At 44.3% G+C, this 26,278-nt stretch overlaps 1 protein-coding gene across 5 annotated transcripts in view; it reads right to left on the minus strand.

The window, feature by feature from the left end:
• The window catches only part of LAMA3 (laminin subunit alpha 3), a 193,327-nt gene extending 181,207 nt beyond the window's left edge, over nt 1-12,120 (minus strand). For all 5 annotated transcript variants that reach the window (XM_059724169.1, XM_059724170.1, XM_059724168.1 and 2 more), the window contains exons 1-2: nt 11,878-12,120; nt 5,966-6,118 (exon numbers count right to left, since the gene is read on the minus strand). In XM_059724169.1, the coding sequence (XP_059580152.1) occupies nt 5,966-6,118; nt 11,878-12,105 (381 nt within the window). In that variant the 5' untranslated portion in view covers nt 12,106-12,120. The remainder of the gene's footprint in view (nt 1-5,965; nt 6,119-11,877) is intronic.
• Nucleotides 12,121-26,278: the final 14,158 nt, after the last annotated feature.

The following is a 26,278-nucleotide window of genomic DNA, read 5'->3' on the forward strand; positions in this document are numbered from 1 at the left end:
GAGTACATCTGTGTGTATGCACACATAGATAGAATTAATTCTTGAAGTGCGGGGGGGGGGGAGGGGAGAGGGGAGTGGCAGTGGGAGTGGTACAGTGGAAATCTACAGTAAACCTACATTGATGAAAAAAGAGTTAAGGTAGATCTTAAGTCCGGGGGGGGGGGCTTAAACTCTCCATTGTTCTAAGCAATGACATCATGACTGGGAGGTGGGGCTAGAGACCCTGTCAGTCAATCTGGCAACCAGTGATACATTTCAAATTGGTTGGCTGGCAGCCAACAACTGCTGGCTTTCATTGGATCAGGTAAATGAGGTCATTAGGTCTATATAAGCTAAAGACTGCCCAGGAGGAGGGGCAGCAGCCATGATGAAGACGCTGAAAGTAGCCAAACCTCAGCAGCTCTCTCTCTCTCTCTCTTGAAACACACGGACACCCTACAAACTGCCTGTCTCCACAGGAAAGCTCTATCAACCTCTGGACGATACTTGCAAGCAAGCTACTTAAAATCTAACTAGATATATAGCTTGCAGTAATACAGATGCATAATCAAAGGCTACCCAGCCAACCCGTTTGCTCTAAGGTATTTCTCAGATATTGAGAAATATCTGAGAAATACCTGTACCCTATTCCGAACTTAATCCCTGTAAACAATAAATTCTCCTCTATACCCATCATGGGAGACTTACTGAGAGAGGGTCTAGATTATGCCTTGGGGTCCCCTTGGTCTGAAGAGGGACCACTATTTATGCTTCAGACTAAGGGAAGCACCCTAAGTTCTTACAGTGGGTTGAGTACCCGCTTCAGGTCTATAAAGCCTGTGTACCTCGTGAAGCACAGAGCCAATAACAGATCGAGACTCATGAGTGGTGGCAACGTTACTCCCAGGCTGCAGGTGTGCTCCAGGAAGGGGGTCAGCCAGACATAAGGCGCCCCCAAGGAGGCACTTGGAGCTTGGTAGGTGGTCAGGTGCAGTGAGGTGGATGGCTCAGCGCAGGAGCACACCCTATTGGCCCACCACACAAGGCATCTGGGTCCTAAACCCAGAGCCAACAAAAGTCTGCAACTTAGAAAGTCATGTCCAGCTCCACGAACTTTGAGCAGACATTCTGGATTCAGAAGGAAAAAAAGATGTAGAAAACAACATTGGAAGAATCTGTCTGATTCAATGATGAATGGAAACAGTGAGATTTCACTGTATCAGAAGACTTATAGCCACAATATAAATATGTTATCAGTACAGGAAGAATGCCTCAGAGAACAGCATTGTATTTATTATTTAGGAAGACTGTGATTGACTGGAAAATGTAACTATAATACATTAAGCCAGAGGAGAAAGTATAGCATGTTTTTTGCAGAAAATTTTACAGCAGACCCTAGAAGGTTTCACCCTTATCTCATTCTTTTGTGAAATGGAACTACCAAAGTGAAGTTTTCTATTTGAACTAGATCTCTAATTTTACCATAATGCAAACATCTAGGAACTATTTTGTCCACTCACGATTGACTACAGATTCTATTGAGATACCACTGAGAGTTTAAGTGATATAATTGCAGGAACATACAATTGAAAAGCATTTTGTATTATGCTTGACTCTGCTTCCTCTAATTGTAAGTATTTGATGGCCAATTTACAACAGTTTTGTTGTTCCATATATAAATATACCTATTCTTTCTCAATTTATTTGCAAGGACATTTCCCTTGGGTTAAAAAAAAAGGGATGGAGAAACTGTTCTCCAACATGGTTAACTCCATTTCTCCCTTCTTTTCAAGCAACCAGTTCTGCACAATACGTAAACATATGACTACCTTTAAGCAACTGAGTTTTCCCACTGAAACTAATGTATCAAATCACATTGAAGGTTGTATGCACTTAAGTAGATTGGCTCAAAGAACGTTTGTTACTAAAGGCCCCGCTAGACATATAGGTAAAGGCACAATGGGATCTGATGTGTGATCCACACAAACTGCACTTCCTGCCAAGTCACATGCGTATGGCAGGAGGTATAACTGTGAAATCACAAATCAGATCCCTGCAGGGGAAGCCTGGGATCAAGATTAATCATAATCATGATCCTGGGCTCCCCCTGCACTGGCAAGCAGCAAGCTCCCATGGTTCAGAGCCCCCTCAGCTTAGGAGGTTCCCTACTGTGGGGACACACCATGCACTGCCATGGCTGGGAGCCCTGTCAGCTGACCCAGGTTCCCAGTAGCAGGGGTACCCCAGGAGTCCCCGCAGCTAAGAATCTACAGCTGACATAGGCTCCCAGCTGCTCCAGGCACCCTTGGGGCTAGGCATCTGCAGCTGACACAGGCTTCTAGCTGAAGGGACAATTCAGCATCAGCTGTGGACTCCCAGCCACAGGGATATGTGCTCCTGCAACTCAGAGCCCCAATCAGCTGATGGGACTCCCAGCCACAGGGAACCCTGGCTACAGGTTCAATTAATGTTATGATAGGAATTAGCCACACAGTTATTATACAAATTATGTGGAATAACTTTGTGGTTTATTCCTCCTCTTATCATGCCATTAGTTGACTGAACATGTGGCTAGATGACAAGACATGACTAACTGGTTAAACATGTCTTAAGCATAATGCATAAATGGGGCCTACAATTCAGTAGATGGTGTTTGTTAAAACATTTGATACAAGTCAGACCAATGTTGAACAGGTGTGTGGGTATCCTAAAAAGAACGTTAAAACTATACCTAATGTTAAAAGTGATCAAAATGATCCTAAGACTGAGGTTTAATTTATTAAATGAAAAGGATGGGGCTAAGAGCTAGAATGCAATTTTCTCACAAAGTCACTATTTGTCTAGCGAAAAGAGCTAACTAAAGCTTTAAAAAGTCAAAATAGAGAAAGGAATGAAAATAAGAAATATTTACAACATTCACAAACATATGGATCTGGTGGAGTGAAACAAATCCTGTACTTCAGAAGCAGATGGAAGCTCAGGGTCAGCACTCGATAGACGTCTCCTGCAGTCCATTTTATTATTGTGATACAGTCTTAAATTGAATAATTATTAGACAATATTATCACTAGTAAGCAGAGCAGAGCAAAAGTCCTAAATTCCAAATGGATATATCTTCATTGCAGAAGGAGCTCAGGCTCTTACTTAAGTGCTCCCCCTAACCCATTTCCCCAACCACACACAACATCTTCATATAGCATATAGCTGGCCTGTTATGGGATATAGGCTGAAGTTCAAATGAGGCTCTCACATGAGCTGGGATCTCATTCCTTATTTGCAGCAGTGATGCAGGCTAAACCACTCAAGTACTGATGGTCCCCCAATGACTCCTCCCCCACCCCCAAGATTTTGTAATTCACTAGAAAAGAATCACAGAGCAGCTCAGCTGACAGCACCACAAAGGGATACCACAAAATATGCAGAATCAATGGAGGCACAGTAACTCAGGTATAGCTCAGCTCTCAAATGTTGCAGGTTGTCCTGGGTGCTGATCATACAAAATAACTCTGAAGTGAAGACTAACCATATACTTCTCTCCACTTAGGTGGCTAGAAATCAGGTGATACTACCAGCAGAAAAAGGTCCTGAGTGGCCCAGTGCTGCTGTTTTGCTATCTGCTGGGAGTGCTTTTTGGCACATGTTCAAGGCCACTCTAAGCCAGCTACAGTGTCTAATTCCTACTACTTGGCGAGCACTGAGCAGGAATGATCAGGCAGGGTATGATTCTCAGCAGCAGGCCCACACTTGGCTCAGAGGCCTAATGCACAGAAAGATGCAGCAATTTCCCCAAGGTCACATAGTGAAACAGAAGCAGTCTCTCATATAAAAACTAACTTTTTTCTTTAATTATTGAAGTATGCTCTCTCTCCTTTTGTCAATCCACTTGGAACCTCATTAAATAGAAAACTGAACATCTTATATGAGCAATGTCAATGTCAATGAACAGCTACCATATTCCAAAAGAAAACCATTTTATGTACCGTCATATAGGCTTACCCAAAAATTCCACCTCCCATAAATAAGGGAGAAGACTGATTTTTAGCCACCAGCTTGAGACCTTTTGGACCTGATTTCCAAAGTTCTGAGATCTGCGGCTTCAAATGAAGTCAATGATAGATGTGGATATACAGCAAATTCTATTACAGAACAATAGTAACATGCAGAGCAAAAGTATCTCAACCTGCTTCAAGCTTCTCTTTTAATGACAGAGAGATCAGAAGGCTTCTTGCAGACGACCATTAGAGTCCACCTGAAACTAAAGTAGGCCTCTACTAAATATTGTCTGTGAAAGAAGTAGCAACATGGAAGAGGAGGAAAAGGAAATAGAATAGAAGGCAGAGATTGAGTTACATGTATATATGATTTGTCTTCACAGCAGTTATCTTGCACGACATATGGAAGTCAAGGCACAAATGATCAGTGTCACCTTAAACATATTACAACCTGACTCACATCTGATACCCCAGGTAACCTGCCTCCAGCTGACCACTTGCATTCCTTCACACATCTCCCTCCCCTCCCCACTTCCCTTCCTATCTCTACCCATTGTCCTCCAAACTTCCACTCATTTGCATTTTCACAGACCTGTATGTTGTAAATTAGCTTATTTTCTTTCCTATCTTGAAGAACATATAACACCAGCAGAGTTTCCCTATGTCTGAGGAAAGGTATTTGTGCTGGAGAGCTTGCAAAGAACTTTTTTCCAACTATTCAGTTAGTCTAATAAAAGATATCACATCTGTCCAAAGAACCTTGCCTACCTCAAACATATAATATTTAGCTTTCAAGTTGTTTTCATACATCCCAAAAATCTCTGCTATCTAAAATATATTTAATTGAGTTTTCTCATTGTTCTGTCTGCTTTATGTAGAAAAAAAACTTTTGAAAAATATATACAAAAAGCATACAAATCAGTGAAGCTGCAAATTAAGAGGATTTCTTCTAGATGTGAATCTCATGTGCAAGGATTTTAAGTCTATACTGATGAATCTCACCCCTAATTCTGTATTCAAAAGCTTAGAGAATCATGCATCTATAAGTACAGCCAAGGCCTATCATTCTGTTCCCAGAACTCAGAGAAAAGCACTATTGTGAAATAACCAGGAAGCTGAAAAGCACAATAGGCTTATCTCCAATTCCACCTGACAGAAACTTTTTTCACTATTTTCTGCCCCATAGTTTAAAACAGGGGTAGGCAATCTTTTCTGGCTGCAAGCTAGATTGATCCATCTGGAGTCAGAGGTGGGTACAAGAACAGGTATCCATCCATCCAATGGTGGCAGCAGCTTTTTCAGGTCTGAAGCAGGTGGAATTGGGGTTGGGGCAGGGCTGATTTGCCCCAGGCCCTGCACCCTGCTCAGGTTGCCTCTGTCCACAGCCAAAGCCTCTCCCCACCAAATGTCACCAAAGCCCTATGTCTGAAGGCTGGATACAACGGTTTGGGCAAGGCAGATCTGGTCCACAGGCTGCAGGTTGCCAACCCCTGGTTTAAGATACTCTCTACTTCAAGCTTCTCTTCTAATAATAGAGAGATCAGAAGACTTCTATTAGATAACCAATAGAATCCACCTGAAACTGAAGTAAGTACCTCCAAAATATTGTCCATAAAAGAAAAGAGCACCAGGGAAGAGGAGGAGAAGGAAATGGAATAGGAGAAAGAGCTTGAGTTTCATGGAATTGGTCCAGGACAGCCTTAGGTTCATGAATTACTATCAGGTTCCAGTGATAGCATTTCAGAGCAACCAGCAAGAACCCATACAGTTGCCATTCATGATTAAGATAATCACTTAAGTTAAATCTGTTAATCACTTAAGTTAAAATACAGAATACAAAAAATAGTATGGCAGGAAAAGCTATGACTTATCTCAAACATTTTTCATCCTTTCCATTTTCCAACATTTCAAACATTTTCCAAATCCTTAAGCGCAGATGCAGAAAATGATCAAAACTACTGCGACGTGGTATGACAAGCAGCTTACATACTCACCTGTCCAAGATCTAAAGTAACATTCACTTCATTGTATTTGAAGCCTAAAGAGAGAGGAGGACTTTGCCACCACTGCTCAGTTCCATCTACAGCATTGGTTATTGGGTGAGCTTTATTGGGATCAGCAGCATTGCAATAATCACAAAACTGCCCCTGAAAGACAATAAAATCAAAGATTTATGTGTAGTTTGATCTGTATGATAAAGCAGCACATCTTGCCAGTAAATTACAAATGATGGATACTACTGCTAATCTTGATTTACATAAGTGTTGAAGTTTTGTTTCTCCTTCTGTGAACTTTATCATAAAGATCATTTACCTAGTAATTAAAATAGAATGAAAAATCAAATCACATAAGCATTCACATTTATATACTGAGATTAAATTGAAACAAACCTCTTTTCAAAGAAACCAAAGCAGGTCACTTTGCTATTAATAACTTTACCTTAGCAAAATTAAGACTTACTTCTACTGTAACCTATACAAGAAAGCCATGACACAATTACTGGTGAACTGGTTTTGACAAAGAGCTTAAATAAAACCTAAGGTTGGTATTGACTTACATCCATAATATCCTCTCAAATTTTGCCTATGCTATATAGCATATTATGCCATTCTGCTGAGCCAATTACGTTGAAAAGCACACCCCATGACAAATACAACGAACATATAGATCTGGAAAGTTGCCTTTTAGGATAAGGAGAGCATCCCAAGGTATCTTCAGTTGTTTACAGATGCTTCTCTCTAGCACTTAATTCTATAATTTAAGGTACACTCTGGAGGCCTTGTCTTTCCCCGTGTGTGTCTCTCTCTCTCTCATATGAAGTCCTTTGTATGGCAATGCAGTAATAGAAAACCTAATTGGCTTCTATTTTAACAGTTTGGTTAGCCCCACCAGCAGTATTTGTCCTTTTGTGAAACTGTATTCCATAGTCTACTAACATTTCTGTTACATAATCAAAAGCAATTCTTTCACCATCACATTCTCTATCAGTCAACTGCTTTTTCTGTCTACAATATCTAGCTGCCCTCATTTATTCCTCCTGATTCAGATCTTAGTTTGTCATTTCCCCTCTTAAGTCCAGGACCTTTTGCTTTCTGACTACTTTATCTTACCCAGGTCCTTAACAACAGATGTTCTAAGGTGTGGCTCTTTCTTTTTGTTTTTTGAAGATTTTTCCAGATCACATAGTTGCAAAATTTAAGTACAAAAAAACCCAAACTTTGAAAGCAAAAAAGACAGTCAAGAGAATGTAAATAATATTTTTTTGTTCATACATATACATCAGCTTTGGTCCAATGCTACAACTGTACTAGATACCTTAGAATCTACTGCATTGTTTTATAGTCCTATAGAAACAAGGTTCTTAGGAAAAATCATCTTCAGAATGGACAACCTAGAAGTGTGCAAGTAACAGCTGCAGCACTTAAAAGATCTAAGCTCAAGACATAACTGTTTTTCAGTTCAGAATTCAAAGAATTATCCTGAAACAGCTGGAGTTTCAGTTATTTAAAGTACATTCCACTGGACCTGCCAACAAGCCAGCAAGCAAGAAATGAAGGAAAATAAATTGCTGGACATAGCATTCTCCCTTGCTTTTCACTGGCAATAGCTGTAGATATGCCACTCTGAAGCCCGCTTAGTAGAGTGCACATCACAATACCACCAGATGGAGATTCCAGATATTGTTTGATCTGGGCTGGAATTCACTGCCAGAGATTTTCTAGAGATCCCATTTTCTTGTCTCCCACTTTTCTCCAGACTGTGAATGGTAAAATCTGTTTGAAAACTGAGAAATGCCATAAGCAGTCTATACATATATTGTATATGCCAAAGTTCACAATTTACACCCATTAAAGGTAAAGGATCCATCTACAAAACAGAGGTACCATGTTGCAAAATTTGGTTATACCATAGTAATATCTGGCGGTTTTGGGTCCCACAACAGAATACTTGTGCTACCAAACATTAGTTCTCATTTGAACAGATTTTCAGACAAATCCAGACATGATTTGAATCACTGAAATGCCTTTCATTGCACTGAGAATGTTCACTAAAAATCCTTCTGATAAAATCCTTCTGACTCTAACTTAACAAAAAAGTTCACCAGGAGGAACACTGTGGGTTGGGAACTGTTTTATAGGTTCAGCCTCTCCCTAGTGGTTGAGTTGTGTTGTGTGTGCAGTACAGCCACTAGAGCAGGGGTAAGAAACCTTCAGCACAGGTGCCAAAGCATGGCACATGAAGGCATTTTGCTTGGCATGTATGCCTCAGGGCAGATGACAGGAAAGGGGCTGGGGCTGCACTGCCACAACAAGGATTGGGCCCCTCAAGGCTCCCCCAATATCTGCCCCTGGCACACCAACATCTTACAAGTTGAGGTTGTGGGTGTTTTTGGCACTCTGCACAAAAACATTTTATACCCCTGCACTAGAGGAATTCTGGATGATCCACCAGGAATTCCCTCTAGAGCTGCATAGAAGCACAGCCTTCATCAAAAAATATGCTACCCCCTGAAAAAATGCACAAAGGTGCCAGCCTAACTATAGAAAATAAGGTTAGGGCTATTCTGCTCTCTTTTTTTTTTGCCCTACTTCAGATGGCTCATAAAGTGAAGGTAGCTCCCTGTGCTCTATGCCCAAACTGCAAGTGTATGCAGGGTCAATTACCTGCAATCCTGAATATATCTCAATAGAAAAGTGCTCAACAGTGCATAATATTGCCTTATCTAGGAATTTTCTTGCAATTGTAGCTGTTATCAATATCAGACTTAATTTTACCTGTAAAGGGTGTGATTTCTGGCTTTTTTTTTAAGACACAGCACATGCATGTGTGTGCTCAGGCTTGCTAAATCTTTTAATGTGAGCCCAAACTTCCAAGAAATTTAATTCATTTCTATCCATTTTTTGCAAGTCCAAACACAAGAGGAAAGAGATTCTCTCTCTTCCCCTATTTAAAATATCTTTGAACTTGAGAGGTGGAGTGGTTTAATGTGTACATTGTTTCCATGGCTGGATTTCCCTGGCTGTCTGAAAGAATTTTCAACCCCTCTTGATCCACAACTATCACTGGTAAACTACAGAAGTATTCATGTTATGTGCCTCAATGGAGCTTTGTTAAAAACTGGAGAGAGAAGCTGCTGTATCCACGTTTATACAAATACTGGAAGCAGCACACGCTTCCTTGTGCCAGGGCTGAGCTATCAGTAATCCTTCCCCGGAACTTGGATCAGAAACAAATCACAACTAGCCTCTAACCTAGGACCTGTCAGGTAAATATTTAACAAGGGGAATTCTCCTTTTCTGTACCCTCTCCCAACCTTCTGTAAAACCTTGATAATTGCCTAAAAAGGCAAAGACAAAAAAAAAATGAAAACTCTTGCTTCCTAGAATGAACTCTATTCACTTGATTATCTTTATTTGCCATTTGCTTTTCATGATCTCTGCTAATTTGTAGCATGGTAGCATGTTGGCATGAAATCTCAGTAACCAGTCTGCTACTGAAGCATTACTGGTAAATAATGAGAGATGGCTGTATTTTTTGTTCATGTGATGAAGTGTTCGTGTTAATGAAGTTTCAAGCAGCAGCATTCAATCCTAAAGCACAGGACTAAGAGCCAAGCTGCTCCTGGCTGACAAAAACTTCCCTTGCGACCTTGGCCTACTGTAATCTAGTTTTCTCATTATTAAAACAGAATGTTATGCAACTTGTTATTATTTGTAGAGCATATTGAGATTTTTCCCACTAAAGACATATATATATGACACATACATATACACACACACACACACACTATTGTAGCATATTATTCATGCTCTTTCCTCTTCAAAAAACTATATAGAGAAATTCCCTCCCAACAGGAATGATTCATAAATATCAGTGGTGAACACCTGAAGCAACAGGACTGAAACGCCTGTATTACCCAGCATCATAAACTGGGCCCCACCTTTCTGTAACATCCTTTCCAATTTCCTCCCTCCTTCTCACCAAAAACAAATTCCTTTGGAAACTTTGAAGCATATTTGGCATGCTCTTGCCCCTGTAGTAATGTACTGATAGAGCTGATATTGCATGTCCATTTCACTAGATCACAGTGTTTAATGTTACTCTTTCCTTGCCCTTCAAATAGACACGTTCATACAAGTTTCTGCCAACAGCACCTGGGGGAAATATATTTGTATTAACCCATGCCTGGGAATTCTGCTATTTTTCTTCCTCCAATTGCCGTAAGATGCACCTAGGTGCATCTCAGGAGTAGCTACAGTCAGCAAAACAGCTGCAGCTTCATCACCATCATCTTTCTTTTATACCACCTGAAAATTCTCTGCTGGGGGAGGGGGCGGGCAGGGGGAATGTTTGCATCACCCCCACAAGCAGCTCAGAGGCAGACTACAAGGCTCAGGATTTAGTAGTTGCAAACACCATAACATATGCTGTGTCTTTTCACTGAACCATAAAAAAAACTTCCCTGTGTACCTCGACAGCCAAGAGAACCGTCATCCACAATGCAGCAGTTCCTCTCACACTGAGGAACCAGAACTCTGGAAAAAGGTTAAAGTCATCATCAGCCATCTGATCTTCCCTGCCCTCCCCTCAGCTCTTCAGTGCAAGATGAGGAATGCAAGGTGATCCCAGAGCACTACCCCTGGCACTATGCAGGTTTCCAGGTCAATGAAGTGAGGGTAGTCGTTTTGCAATCGGTTGTAAGGAAATCTGAGGAAGTGGCCTAGGCAGAGGTTAATAATGCAGCAGGCTGCACTCCTTCCCTTCTACACGGAAGCTGGGGTCCAGTGGGAAAAAAATGCAAATCCATCCACTCCTTAAGCACCACAGAAAAAGCACAGGAAGGCTTGAGGGAAAGCTCTAGGTTCAAGTCTTCCACTACAAGCAACATGCTCAGGTAATCCTGGCTCCTCTTCTCTCTTCTGCCCAAACCACCCCCATTTCAAAATTATGAGGCTACTTGGGAGCCTTACAGGTAAGAGGCTCCTAAACTTTTTCTGATTGCGTACCAGCTACCAGCATATGTTTTATATTTTAACCCCTTAAATGCCAACTATAATGAAAATTACAATTGCTATTACACAATATACCCCCCAGAGATGTCTTGCATACCCCCAGAGGTACGTGTACCACAGTTTGGGAACCCGGGCTTTAGAGGAAACCTAAGGCAGTGTTTCTCCACCTGTTTCAGACAGGATAGACTCCAGGCACCCTTGGAACATGCCAGCTCATTTTCACTTGATTGTTGACTACAAAAATCTATCTATGTAGACAGACAGACATAGGTAGATATAGATAGCTATAGACAGACAGACAGATTTTGTAGTCAACAATCAAGTGAAAAGGAGGAGCTGGCATGTTCTAAGGGGTGCTTGGAGTCTATCCTGTCTGAAAATGGTGGAGAAACACTGCTTTAGGTTTCCTCTAAAGCCCGGGTTCCCAAACTGTGGTACACGTACCCCTGGGGGTATACAAGACATCGGGGGGGGGGGGGGGTAATGGCAATTTTAATTTTCATTATGATAATAGTAATTGGCATTTAAGGCATTTTCTGTGGTGCTTGAAAAGTGGACAGATTTGCACATGCCTTGTGTCTAGCCCATCTGCCCTGTATGGGGCTGAGATCTTTGTGACAGAAGACTGGCTCCAGTGCATATATCTATATGGATATATAAATCTGTATCTCATCTATCTACCCACCTACCGGAGCTGTTCCTCTGTCACAAAGGACTCAGAAAGTCCCAAACAGGGCAAAGCTGGCTTGGCGCCTAAGGGTGCTCACGCCGGGACGGCCGGCTCCCAAGCCCCGCGCTAGCACCTGGCCCGAGGCAACCGCAGCATCACCTGCACGCCCACGTCCTGTCAAACACACGGGCCGGCCCCGTCCTCCGCCCCTCGGCCCCGGTACCTGGATGGCGGGGGCGGCGGCGGGGCCCCCCACCAGCTTGCAGTAGAGCTCGGGGCGCGGCCGGCCGCCCTCGTCCTCGCCGCAGGTGGCCGTGGCCCCGATGCCGGCCGTCGCCGCCAGGTTGAAGTAAGGCGGGTGCAGGCTGAGCCCCAGCGCCGCCGCCCGGGCCGCCCCGCACAGCACCAGCGCCCACAGCAGCCCCGCGCCGCGCCGCCCCGCCGCTGCCATCGAGCGCTCTGCGCAGCGCCCGGCCCACGGGATGCAGCCCGGCTGCACGGGGCGGCGCGGGCCGGGGCGGAGCCCGCCAGAGTCGGAGGAGGCGCCCACTAGGGAGCCGAGCCGGGCCGGGCATCTCCTGGCACCGCCGCCCCCAGCACAGGGGCCGGGGCCGCGGCACGCAACTTTCAGCCGGCCAGGGCGTGTCTAAGACTTTGAAAAGAGGCCTGGGGGAGCGAGACTGATAGCTACATAGCTACAGGTGGTTGATAGATGCATACATACATATATAGATACTTATAGATAGATTTATATATAGGTAAATATAGAGGTAGAGATGGATAGATAGATATTTAGGATAGATATTGATAGATGCTTAGATATATACTGATAGATATATAGAAGTAGAGATAGATTACATAGATATTGGTAGATTATATAAATACATATAGAGAGAGAGACGGAGATATATAGATACATATATAGGTAGATATATAGAGATCGATAGATACTGATCAATAGATATACAGATATATAGAGAATGATAGATACTTATAGATAGATATTGATAGATTACATAGATATTGATAGATATATAGATTCATATATAGGTAGATATAGAGGTAGAGATGGATAGATAAATACTTAGGATACATATTGATAGATGCTTAGATATATATTGATAGATATATAGAAGTAGAGAGAGATTACATAGATATTGGTAAATTATATAAATACATATAGAGAGAGACAGATATATAGATACATCTATAGGTAGATATATAGAGATAGATACTGATCAATAGATATACAGATATATAGAGAGAGATTGATAGATACTTATAGATAGATATTTATAGATTACATAGATATTGATAGATATATAAATTCATATATAGGTAGATATAGAGGTAGAGATGGATAGATAAATACTTAGGATACATATTGATAGGTGCTTAGATATATATTGATAGATATATAAAAGTAGAGATAGATTACATAGATATTGGTAGATTATATATATAGAGAGAGATACATATATATTGGTAGATATATAAAGATAGATATACGGATCTATATATGTAGAGATTGATAGATACTTATAGATAGACAGACAGACAGACAGCTAACACAACACTTTTTCTCCAGTGAAAGAGAAACTAGAAGCTTTACTAATATGCTAGAAGACAAGTGCTATATCCTTCAGGTTAAGATCAAAGCAAGAAAACGATAGATAGATAGATAGATAGATAGATAGATAGATAGATAGATAGATAGATAGATAGATAGATAGATAGCACAACACTTTCTCCAGTAAAAGAGAAACTAGAAGCTTTATTAATATGCTAGAGGGCGAGTGCTATATTCTTCAGGTTAAGCTCAAAGCAAAAAAACAGTCTAATAACTGGAAGGTGCGCAGATTTGATAGCTTATATATAATATTAAAAAAACACAATGCTTTAGGCCAAAAAACCCCACAACAGTAGTCAAAATCACCCAAAAATATTGTGTCATTAGTCCTGTAGTTACGACCACCTCCTTGCTGAAGCTAGTGTTACCAGCATTGAGTCGGTGATCCTTGAGCACCAACATGACTAGACCAGATGCTGTGTGTAGATGCCCAACTCTTGACTCCCAAAAATAAGATTGCTACTTCCAGTTTCCTAACAGCCTGAGATCTTGCAGTGGCCAGTGGAAATGCTACAAGGATACATTGAAGGCATACCTCAATTAAACTGATGCTGATATCAAGAACTGGGAGGAGCTGGCTGTCAGCCAACTCCAATGGAGCTACAACCTCAACCAAGCAGCAGCCTAATTTGAGATAAAGTGTCTTGCCCTCAAAGCAGAAAAGAGGGAATGGAGGAAGAAAAAGGAAAGAAATCCCAGCCTATGGCCTACTATCCTCTACAGAAGGACCTGCAACTTCCATGGACACGTCTGTGGCACAAGGATTGGACTTTTAAGTCACCTCAAGACCCATCAATGAGCCATGGTAGAGATCATCCTTAAATCAAGTGATTGCTCCCACTGTTGATTCAGGTCCTGGTAATGTCATTCCTGGTAGTGTCTCTCCTACTTAACAGCCCCGCAGACTGCTTTTAGCTCTAGCTAAAAACCTTTACTCAGGTGCCATAATATTAACTTAGGTGTAGAAATGACTGACAGTGAAGTATTGGAGGCACTGTCAAGATACTTAAGAAAGCTAGATTTTGTTTTAGGAATCTAAATAAGAGATATATATTTAACTGTAATGATGACAGGACTAAAGACACAATATATTTTGACAATTTTTTGCCCAGTTGTGTTTTTTTAAACATTTATATATAATGTAGCAAATTTGTGCACATGACAATAATTACATTTGTTTTTGCTTTGAACTCAAAATGAGTAATACTGTGCTAGTCCCCTAGTGCATTAACTTTTAGTTTCTTGTTAACTAGAGAGAATACATGTTGTGTTATACATGATGATGTACTACGCCATCTCAGCCCCCCTTTTCAAAATCCTAGAACTGCCCAAGAATATCACTCTACCACTACCATAACAATATGCATTTTGGCCAAAATTCTGACACTTCTATTCTTACTGAATAATGGCTCACTCCAGGATGACCAGTCCCAACAAAGTGAAGTCTGAAGTCAAGAGGATGGCAGGGCAGGGTTGTACCTTAGACACAGATTCGGAAAGGTGCAAGCTTTTCAGGTCTATCTGAGAAAGGACAATGTTGCTTAAGAAAGCTCATGCTTCTCTGAACAAGGTTAATGGGGCCACTTATGGAGCAGGATCTACTCCTCACCAATTAAAATCTGATCCTCTTTATTAAATAAACATCATATAACAGGGGGTCTGTAACAGAAATCCTGGGGCTCTCTGTTCCTTTAAGAGGAAAAGCAGCCCAGCCATGGAGCTCTGTAGGCTAGGCAGGGGGCAGCAGCTGCCAGTTGCTGGGCTGACAGGGCTAATGAGGCAATTAGCAACCCACCTAGGAAGTCACCTGACCAGAAGTAGGCAGAGCCCTGGGTGCACATAAACCTGGGGCTTGGGCTGGGAGTCCAGGCTAGCCCAGCTTGCTGCAGGGTTAGGAGCTCCTGCTGAAGAGAAGCACCCAGGGATACTGGTCTGATCACTCAGAAAGCTCACAAGGAGCCTTTGCTGGGAGGTGCACCAGCACAAGGGGAGAAAGAAGGTTTGCCCTCTTAAAGGGGCAGAGGGCTGCTTTCATTGCTGTTGTTTATGTTACAGCCCAGGGGCTTATGAGTTATGTTACTGTTTCTACTGGTGGTTTGGGATGAGGCTGGAAGGTGAGGTATGGAGGCCTCATTAATGCCCAGGGACACTCAACTGCCTTGAGCCCTACAAGGCACAGGCTCGAGGCTCTAGCACTTATTGAGCCCATTATGGGAAGAGAATGCAAGGTGCAGGGGCCAGGAACCCAGTGCCAGAGAGGGTGCAGCCACACAGGGGCCTGGCAGACAGGGGTATGGGGCACGGTAAAGGGGAAGATTTGAAGCCATGCAATTAGCCCTGAAGGCTTTGGGTGCCCTGCTGGGTGCAGCAGATTAGAGTGAGGCCCAAGGAGGGGTCTAAGGACCAGGGAAGACCAGGGAGAGGCTAGGGCACAGGCAGAGACTGGCAGGGTCCAGTGGGACTAAGGTCTGATGAAGGCCTGTGTGTAGCCTCCCTATATATTATAAATAACACAAAGGCATGTCAGGAGAGATGGGAGGGCACCCTAGGGGTGGAGCAGGGCATGGTCACGGAGCCACCAGGGAGCATCATGGCCACCCCTGGGACCCTGATGTGTTACAGGGTCTCACACTTTTTCACAGTACAAACTATACCTTACTGGAGATACCATCTCCTGTTTACTGCCTACCTCTTTGTCCATGATTACATGGGCTACATCAGAGGTGGACAAAATAGGGCCTGCAGGGGCAGCCATGGGCCATAGGGAGGGGGAGGGAAAGGGGGTGGAACATACTTGTACCATACTGCCCAGGTGAGCTCTGCTGCCTGTGCCCCCTGCCCCCTCCTCCCTTCATCCCTGGCTGGCTCCCAGGACCTAGTGCATGCGAAGCTCCCCCACACACGTGCACATATCCACCCCACCCCACACCTGCCCATACAAACACCCCACACTCCCCCCACACAAACAATATACAAGACTAAGACTTTATTTTGAGCTATCATGCAATCACCTCTGTATACACTACTCAAAATGCACATAAATCAGAACAAAAATATTTTTTAAATAAAATTGAAGTGTAATAGTACATTTGATTTTTAGTATATGATTTGTTGTTATCTATAATTTGTTAAAATTATATCTTATGAAGTATTTTACATGTATGGCCCTCGACAGCTCACTAAAACTTGTTAAGTGGCCCGCCAACTGAAATAATTGCCTACCCCAGAGTTACATTGTCCATCACCCCTTTTGCTTGCTGCTCTTCCACCAGACTGCTGAAAATTGTGCCATTGTGAATCTAGTGCACCACTATGCAAGTGCACAGAGGGTGCATAGTCTCGTGCAGGCACTGTCTGCAGGCAGATCTTGCTCATCCAGCAGGAATGCAAGAATTCTACCTTTTTGACCTTGTGAGTGTATTTGGCCAGAGGTTGAGTATAAGTAATTTTATTTTTGTAGGGGCAAAAACCATATTGTTATATAGGTCGCCACTGCATTAGTATCATTACCATGATGTATTTTATCCCAGTTTAATTTCATTTCTCTCATACAAAAATGCTAATTTTACTAGTAATGTGCTGGTATCTCTCACAAACATTTGCTTAATACTTAATGTGTGCATGTTTCTAATGCTTTAATAGTGATTCATAAGGAGTGGTGTCCTTCACAACTTTGTGAGAATTTTGTTGCATGTCACACAACACTAGAACTCTGGACAAAACACTCAGTTCAAGGCATCAGGAAGCACCACCAAATTGGCTGTGAGCAAACGTCACCACACACTTGTATCTTGGGCTTGTGCCATAGAACTTAGCACTAATGACATAAAAGCATGTTTTCTGAGAGAGGATGCATCTTTAGCACGCAAAAATGATTGTTTTTTAATGCAGGGTGATGCTAGTTTGACCACAACAGAATCTAATGTCCTTCTATTTGCCAATAAAGTCAGTTTCTAGAGAAACATTTTTTTTTCTCTTTTGATTCTGACACTCATGTCTCAGACGGCCAAAGCCGACTCGAGGTGATTCAATAATTACTCATTCGTCGGGGTGGGCTGGTGAATAGAGAGGCCGAGAAAGCTTTATGGTTGTAAAACTTTACTTACGTTGCTTGCTGTTGCGACGAAAACGGTCCGGTCGTCTGAACAACTACGTTAGTTGTTCCAGCTGGCAGGGCTCAAGCCAGCACGTCCGTCTACAAATCGGGCCGGCAGGGAAAAGGATACATCTGGGATTGCGCTCGGCGACGGGGAGAAGAATCGATAGGTGATCAGTCTATCGATCAGCTCAGCCACGAGTCAGATCTCTTCAGAAGCACTCTGCAGCGTGCTCAAAGTTCTCCGACTTGGGCGGAAGTCACGCTAATTTTTAAACGGCCAGCAAGCCAATTACTAGCTGCCACGTGTGCATAATTTAGAACTGGCCAATAGCGGGACACAAATTTACATTCGAATGGCGGGAACTCTCTTGCACCGGGGGTTTTCTGCAGCAACAGAAAGCCTTTTACTTTGCAAGAGGCTCTCATGTGGCGGGAAAATTCCACCGTGCCAAGGCACCAAAATCACTGGGTTGTGACATGCCCCCTTGCCGACGGCACAACTGGAATTTTAGACACATGAGCTTATCATCCGGCATCTTTGTTTTGGGACTCACTGACCTGGCAAAGCTTTAACAACCAGTAATATATATATATACATAAACAAACAACTTGATAGACCGGTCTTTTCAACAAGTTACAAAATACAATAACTTTGAACATATAACAACAACTGTTGATCATCGTCTGATTGGAGAACATCTGCTTGGGACTTCCTTCGTCTGGTAGTTAGTCCGTCCTCTCCTATTAACAGACAATGTCAATAAAATACTTAATAAAATGAGAAAATAGCGTTATAGTGAGTCCTGAGCAAATATACGTTCCCCGTCTCAGTGTCTCCTTCATAACCATCACTCTACTAACTCAAACGAACTGTAGTCTGGTACTTGATGAATCTCACAATCGGGCGGTTGTGGATTATTGCCTTTCTGGGGTTAGACCTGTGAAGAGAAAACAACAACACAAAACAAAAAGACTCATAATTGGATTTACTGTAAGGATACTGGGTGAACGTTGGAATGGCGTGTCATCCAGTTATGATGAACAATAATAGGAGGACGATCGGGCTTCTCTTCCAATTGGACAGAATAGGTATTGGGATATTGTCCCGACCGCTGAACTGTCCCTTTGTGAACTTGTGGATGAGACTGATGGGGGTGCGGTATTGAAATCCACACTAACTCGTCTGGTTGGAACTTGGGCTCCCAAGGTGGAGGTTTCTGGACATTAGCTTCGTCCCATAACAGTTTAGCAGTGTTTAGTGAAATAAGGACATCGTGATTAAATTTAGTCCAGTTTTTAAACGTCCCTCCTCCTCTAAGGCGAAGCTGCTCCTTGTACAGACCTATGTGCCTTTCCACAACACTGTTGGACTGCGGGTGGTATGGCAAATGAAGATGCCAGGCTACATTATGAAGATGAGCGAATTTATCCAGAGCGTTTGAATTAAACGGGGGTCCTCCATCCGACTGAATCTCATGAGGAGGTTGCCAGGTAGCAAATACAGCAGTCAAAGCAGAAATGACAGCAGTAGCATTACTTTTCCGTAGGGGGACAACCTGTAACTGTCTCATTCCCAAATCGACAACAACTAGTCCTTTATTTGGCGGCTTAGACCCTGGGAGGGGTCCCAGTAAATCTACCTGCCAAACTTTTCCTGCTTGAAACTGTGGAGAATCAAAAGCTCCTAGTTGGTGCTTGGTTCTATGGTACTTTTCTTTAGCACATATCTCACAGGCCTGAGCTACCTTTTCCCAATCGCGTCGAGCCCCGTATGAGGCCAGCTCCGTAAGGGTTCAGCACCAACGTTGATGGCAAGCTCATGGTCCCAGGTGACCCCAATTCTCATGAAGCCACGCGAGGAATGGATTTACTTCAGGATCAGTGGTAGATGTGACAGGCAAGACTATGTCGGTTTGGAGTGGATCTTCCAAGAGCTTATCAATTACCTCATGCACTGGATCAGTATCTGGACGATGGGACTTAGTGTGCCTAATCAACGGAAGGCGCACAAATTTAGTTAACGTTTCCCAAATATCTTGCAAATCATTCAAATGTTCAGAAGGAAAAGCTGTGCCCGTAAGAATTTTATAAATGTATTGTGAATCAATTGCGATGATCGGAACTGGGAGTGTATCGTTATGATGTGTCAGACAATGTTTCAGTACCTTAAGGAATCCTAATAATTCACATCTTTGGGCCGAATTATCATCTGGGTCGGCTTGAAAGATTTCCTTATCGTTACAAGCTTTGCAATAATATCCATAGCCTCTGCCATGTCGGGAGGTTCCATCTGAGGCCATCCATGCTGGGGCAGAAGTTCCATACAATGTAGGGACCTTCTCCTCATCTTCTGGGCTTGGATCAGGTACCGTGTCTTCCAACCTCCAACAATGCCAGTTGTAATGGTGGGTAAGCACTAACGTATTCCAGGTCTTAGATTCTCCCTGAAAATGTGGGTCGACTCTGTCCACATCCAGCAAGGGTAACAATGTGGTACCGGGAACGCGTAACGTCCCATGCCCCCTTGCTAAAGGCTCCACCAGTTGTTCGGCTAGGAGGATTTTTCCCACAGCTCCATATCGATGTTGTGCCGCTTGAAGTGTTTTATGGGCTGTATATACTAGCTCATCATGAGAATTATGTGCGACAGCCCACACGTGGTTGGTGGTGAACCTGAGGGTTATGGTTAGTGACTCGCCCAGATCGATGGCATGGAGTTGTGTATCTTTAACCGTAGCTAGCAGGCGAAGCAGGTTTTGCTGATCTCCTTTTGTCCAGGGCATAGACTTTCGGGATTTATTACGGATCTGTCGCTGCAATTTGGTGAGGAGTGCCAAATCACTAGGTTCAATATAATGTCGATACCAATTCAAATGACCCAACAGCTGTTGAAAGTGCCTCTTAGTTGTAGGGAAGAATGTTTTCAATGGATCGATGTTAGGACCCTCATGAGAAATTCCGTGGCAGATGGAACCGATGTATCGAGTACCAAGGAACATAATGTCATCTACAGGTTGCAAACACAACTTGTCCTCGTTGATTGTCCATCCCTCACTTTGAAGGTGAGTGACTAGTTGACTGACTATACTAGTAACTACGGAACTATCACGACCCATGGTGGCGATATCATCCACATAACTCCAAATCTTTAGTTCCTTCTCTTGGGGAAGAGAATATGAAGCTCGAAAATTCTTTAGGGTGTTATTCATGGCACCTGTGGCTAGTGATGGAGCGTTACGATATCCTTGTGGACAGACTGTCCACCTATACATGATGCCATCAATACACATGTTTAGTATTCCTTCCGGGTCATTTATCAGGATGGAAAAGAACATGTTTTTGAGATCCAATGTGACTCCAACCCACTTACTTTGTTGGAACTGTGCCATCTCAAACATACATTGTGGCAGAGTAGATGGATTAGGTTGTTGAAGTACCTGATACCTTTTGTTGACTTCTCAATAGTCTACAACCAACCGGGCTTCATTAGGCTTTCCAGGTTTCGCTACCCCCCATCCTGATGACAGGTAGGTGCTGGCTGTTACGGTCTTAATACAGCCTCATCGCTCGAGTCGCCGCAGGAGGTCAGTAAGGGACTGTTTTAGCGAACCCTTAGTTGGGATTGGTCGATATCGCCAGGTGGAGTTGTTACGAAGCGTTGGTCGATGCCAATCCTGTTCTGGGATAATGACGGGTAATGCCTGTAGCACTTGTTCTTTAAGGTCAAGCGCTTTTATCCCCGGGATTCCTAAAATGTTGATGCCCCCTAGGACAGCCTCTAGGGGATATCGGTAGCCTTGGACCCAAAATTTGACCTTCGTTGTGACAGCGATAGCATTAAGCCCTTGTACCTTAATCATTTTGGTGGTCTTTTGATGAGGTATCATTGAGGTAATCACATTGGTCTGAGCTCCAGTATCGAGAAGGAAGAATGCTTGTTGTTGGTCATCCGGATCGGTAGGGTTACAAACAGTGAGTTCGGCGTATGGTCGAGAATCCGTAGGGTCAGGTTTGAACTGGAGAAGGCCGCCGGTGGAGCCACCGGCCATCACTCGTTTTTTGATGAGTCCTCGAATTTGAATCCTAATGCTTCAGTCAGACGAGACTGGCCCCTTTCTCCCAAAATTCGTAGCTGCGCCTTTGTAAGTCTGGTGCGGGAGAGAAGAAAACCAAAATATGGTTCTTTCCTTCAGGGTTCTCTCCTTCGGGGTTCCTGGAGGTGACCACCCTTGCTCTCGTCAGGGGATAAATTCTTGCCATCTGGGTCTCAGTGTTCCGGCCGGGTATATCGAGGATCGGTCCCTTATAGTATCAGAAGCTTCTTCACCTTGTTGCATAAGTGCTTGTAGACATGGGAGATGGCCTAAGAGATTTCCCACCGGTTGACCTGCCATTGGGTTCAAGAAGAGTCAGAGTGTAACAGCATTTGCTCCTCCGTATACCTCCACGCAGGCCTCTATAGCTTCCAAGGGCATTGGGATTGCCCCTGGGTCCGATAGGTGGCGATAAGCCCATCTCTCTTTTCGTTGCACTGCAGTTAGTCCCATGGGATTTGTTCTCGGACTCCATGAGAGATATGACACCCCAACTATAGCTAGGAGGAGTTGCTCCGCAGTTGCCTTTTGTGGACGACCTTCATGCCAGGTGAGAAATTTGTGGTTTACCTGTCCCACTACGAGCGCTGGGAGCGGGATGGGCCAGTGGGCACTGTCCACGACCACATTCAAATCGGTAGCACGCCCACCACTCCATGCCGCCTGTCGGGTCAAGGCACTCGCTTCTTCTTTGTCCAAGGTGTCAGATCCGAATTCCACTATTAACCGCCCTAACCACATTGCCAAGGTTTCTCCTGATCTTATCTTAGATTCCTTGCAAAGCTCTTGAATCTCTGGTCTGGTGTGTGTGCGTGAGATAATAGTGGTACGTGTAGCACCATCTTCATCTGCAACATGCTTCGTCACAGCTATCGGGTGAGCTGCGGTAGAGAAAGAGTTAAATTCTTCATCTGGGAGCGTTGGGTATATCTCTCCTCCCATTGCCCCCTCCCCTTGGCAAGGAGGCGGGGCCGCCAGGGACGACGTCACCTCAGGGGGCAGAGGCGCTAGGCGGATCCCCGCCAGGTCTTCTGAAGCTCCGCCCCTCCTTTCCGGGTTTCCCGGATGGCTCGCACTTCTTTCAGCGCCATTTTCTGCTAGCGGTATCATGCGGCCGGTGCTTCTGACAAGCACTGCTCCGGAGCTTTTTGCCGCCTGCTCCAGCGACTCCTTACCCGCCGTATGCATCTGTGCCTCTAAATTTGTGTATTCCCTTAGTAGACCCGTTACTGTACGGAACAGCACATTTATCATTTTTCCCTTCTTCCATTTAGTTAGACCCCATCTCGGCACATGACGGCCCTTAGTTTCCAAATCCTCCCGGAGCTCAACGAGGAGCTCATGGCCCCACGACTCCGGCATCAAATCCAGACAGTTGAACCAGTCCGTGGGGGTGGGTTCCCTTCCTTCCCTTAAGTATCGAATGCATTGAGCGAACTCTTGAGCGGGGGTCAGCTTCTCTGCCTTCCGCGCTTTTACCCTGGCTAAGGATATGGTCGAGGTTTCCTCCGGGGGTCGATAATAGACCCGGTCGCTCCCCATTATACATCCGAACTCCCCAAGGGATAGCTTAGTTCTCCATTCCTTCACCACGGCTTCTTCTCTCTTTACGGAGAAGTAACCATCAATATTTCCTTCATCCCCTTCTACCGCCTGGTGGTAAGCGATATGCGCTCATAGATCATTGGCATTCTCTACGTGGCGGGTCCCGGTGTGCCAGGGGCAGCACCTGATTAGGTTCTTCTCCATCACCGTGCCCTTTAATCCCATCCTCGTCGCCATGTCTCGGACGGCCAAAGCTGACTCGAGCTGATTCAATAATTACTCATTTGTCGGGGCGGGCTGGTGAATAGAGAGGCTGAGAAAGTGTTATGGTTGTAAAACTTTACTTACGTTGCTTGCTGTTGCGACGAAAACGGTCCGGTCGTCTGAACAACTACGTTAGTTGTTCCAGCTGGCAGGGCTCAAGCCAGCACGTCCGTCTACAAATCAGGCTGGCAGGGAAAAGGATATGTCTGGGATCGCGCTCGGCGACGGGGAGAAGAATCGATAGGTGATCAGTCTATCGATCAGCTCAGCCACGAGTCAGATCTCTTCAGAAGCACTCTGCAGCGTGCTCAAAGTTCTCCGACTTGGGCGGAAGTCGCACTAATTTTTAAACGGCCAGCAAGCCAATTACTAGCCGCCACGTGTGCATAATTTAGAACTGGCCAATAACGGGACACAAATTTACATTCAAATGGCGGGAACTCTCTTGCACCGGGGGTTTTCTGCAGCAACAGAAAGCCTTTTACTTTGCAAGAGGCTCTCATGTGGCGGGAAAATTCCACCGTGCCAAGGCACCAAAATCACTGGGTTGTGACAACTCAAAAGAAAGAGAGGTGTCTGCTGACATGTTCATGATGTACAAATTCTGGTGACACTCTACTTGGCCCAACAGTATTGGAGGCTAAAAGTATAAACTGCTTATGAAAAAATACTACAATAGATTCCTATTATTTGAACAGCCTTTCCCCAGTAAAATAATGCAAACAGAAGACTGTACTAATAGATGGAATGGGAAAAAATAAAAATCTGTATCAGGTAGTATAATTCCTAACTGAAATGTGATGCTGAACTACTGGTCGCTCTCTGCATTTTTTATTGGCTATTATAAACTTGCCATTTCAAAAGTAATGGCAAACACTATTCAATTACATTTTATGCCTCAGCATGCCCTTACACTTGGCTATGTGTTTCTGCATAATTATTAAGAAAATCCCACACATAAACCAATTCTCCTTCTCTTAGACATGCTCCTGAATGAGAGCTCCAAATCAAGGGTGTCAAGCAGGCAGGGAGGTGTGTCATCCAGCCCACAGGGCTCACTCAGTTCAGCCTGCAGGGCTTGTTACTACAGCTGCTGGAGCCTCTGTGGCAGCAGGGTTAATCCCCACTTCTGCTGGAGCTGTTATTTCAGCATGGCTTCAGAAAACAGGGAGTTAGTGCCATTTGCCTCCTACACCACTCTTTACCTTGTGCAGGCCGGGTCAGACCCCAGGGCCCTTTCGTCGCTCTGCACGCGGGCTGTGGCCGGCAGCCCGGGCAGGCCGGGTCGGAGAGGGCGGGCGCTGAGCTAGAATTAGGCACAGACACGTAACGGTTGATTTTAAGATTGTTTACTTACACCGAGATGGTCGCGGTGCAGGCTGGAGACTTGCTTGAGTTGCGGTTACAACAGAAAACACGAACAATCACATGGAGTCTGCTAGGCTCCACGCAGACAGAACTCCGGATGTCCAGGACAAGCGCGCATAAAACTCGTCGATACGTCTTATAGAAGGTTCCGTTCGAAGACAGGAAGAGGTGGGCGGTGGATCAGGCCGCCAAAGTCCTCTGAGTAACATACAGGGTTTCTATTACCCTGCCGCGCACACCCAGAGTCCCCACGAGATGGATGTGGAGTCCTCTTCGGCTTGGGCGGAAACTGCTCAAGCCTCTTATACGGCTTGCAGGCCAATCGCTAGCCGTCACATGGGAATAATTTAGCACTAGCCAATTGCGGGACACGAATTTGTATACGACGAGCGGGAACTCCTTTGCACCGTGCATTTCTGTGTTGCAAAGGAAATGCACCCTGCAAAGACAGCTGCAAAGTGGCGGGAACTCTCCTTTGCACGCGGGTTCTCTGTGCAGCAGAACTCCACCGTGCAATGAAGCTGTAAACCCACGGGGATAATTCTTAGTGCCGAAGCACACACAAAAAATCAGACCTTTGGGTCATGACATCCCCCCTTGCTGAAGGCACAATAGAATTATACTTCAAAGCTATCATCCGGGTTATTAACAGCTCTGTCAATGGTTTGCGAAACTAAACGAGCAAAAACAAAATCAGTCAACAATAAAAGTTCGTCCTCAAGGGATCGAATCAAATAATAGCCGGCACACACACATATACATAAAATCATATTCATAACAAAAAACTGGACAATCATGATTTCAGTAGGCGTCATGGTGGAATCGCGCGTCAGGCCTTCGTTCCTTTCGGTGATGTTGTCCCCCTCGTGGCCTCTCTCCACCATGCACTCTGAATCCCTGATCTGTAAAAGAACTCTCTTAAAATGGTTATTCACTACTATTTACAAAATCACAGAGGACCACACAATAATGCAGTCAATTAAACTTATCATCACTATTAAATACAAATATATAAACACGAGTTTATACTGGACAGCTCTTTTTCTTCACACTCAGCAACTCGACGAAATCGTCGAGGAGTCGTCATCGCCTTCTTCTAGATAGTGAAAACCTAACTCGTAGGCTAGCTGCCATTGTCCCGCGTCTCCCAAAATCCGAAGCTGTCGCTTATTAAGTCCAGAGCGCTGCAGGAGGAATCCGAACATGTATCGCTCCTCTTGCGTTCTCTGGCATAATACTGGACGTTCGGATTCGCAGTGTTTCGTGTTCTGAGCCTCAGTCGGGCATTGACATTCCCAATCACTGGATAGTCTTGGCTCCATGAGGACGCGCAGTCTTGGCAACTGATGAAGGAGACTACTCACAGGATGATCGACCATTGGGTTAAGCACAATTCGCAAAACCACAATGTTTCTTTGCCCGTAGACTTTAAGACAACTATCTATGCTGTCGAGGGTCACTGGAACAGTTCCAGGGTCTTGCAGGTGGCGATGAGGCCACGGTCGCATTCGTTGGAGCGGTGTTAGTCCCAATGTGCATTCTCTTGGCTTCCAGGCGCAATACGAAACTCCGATAATAGCCAGTACAAGCTGTTCTGCACCGGTGTGCTCTGGTCGTCCATCAT

The sequence above is a fragment of the Alligator mississippiensis genome, chromosome 3 (assembly GCF_030867095.1).
Source record: "Alligator mississippiensis isolate rAllMis1 chromosome 3, rAllMis1, whole genome shotgun sequence".
NCBI classification, from domain to species: Eukaryota; Metazoa; Chordata; order Crocodylia; family Alligatoridae; genus Alligator; species Alligator mississippiensis.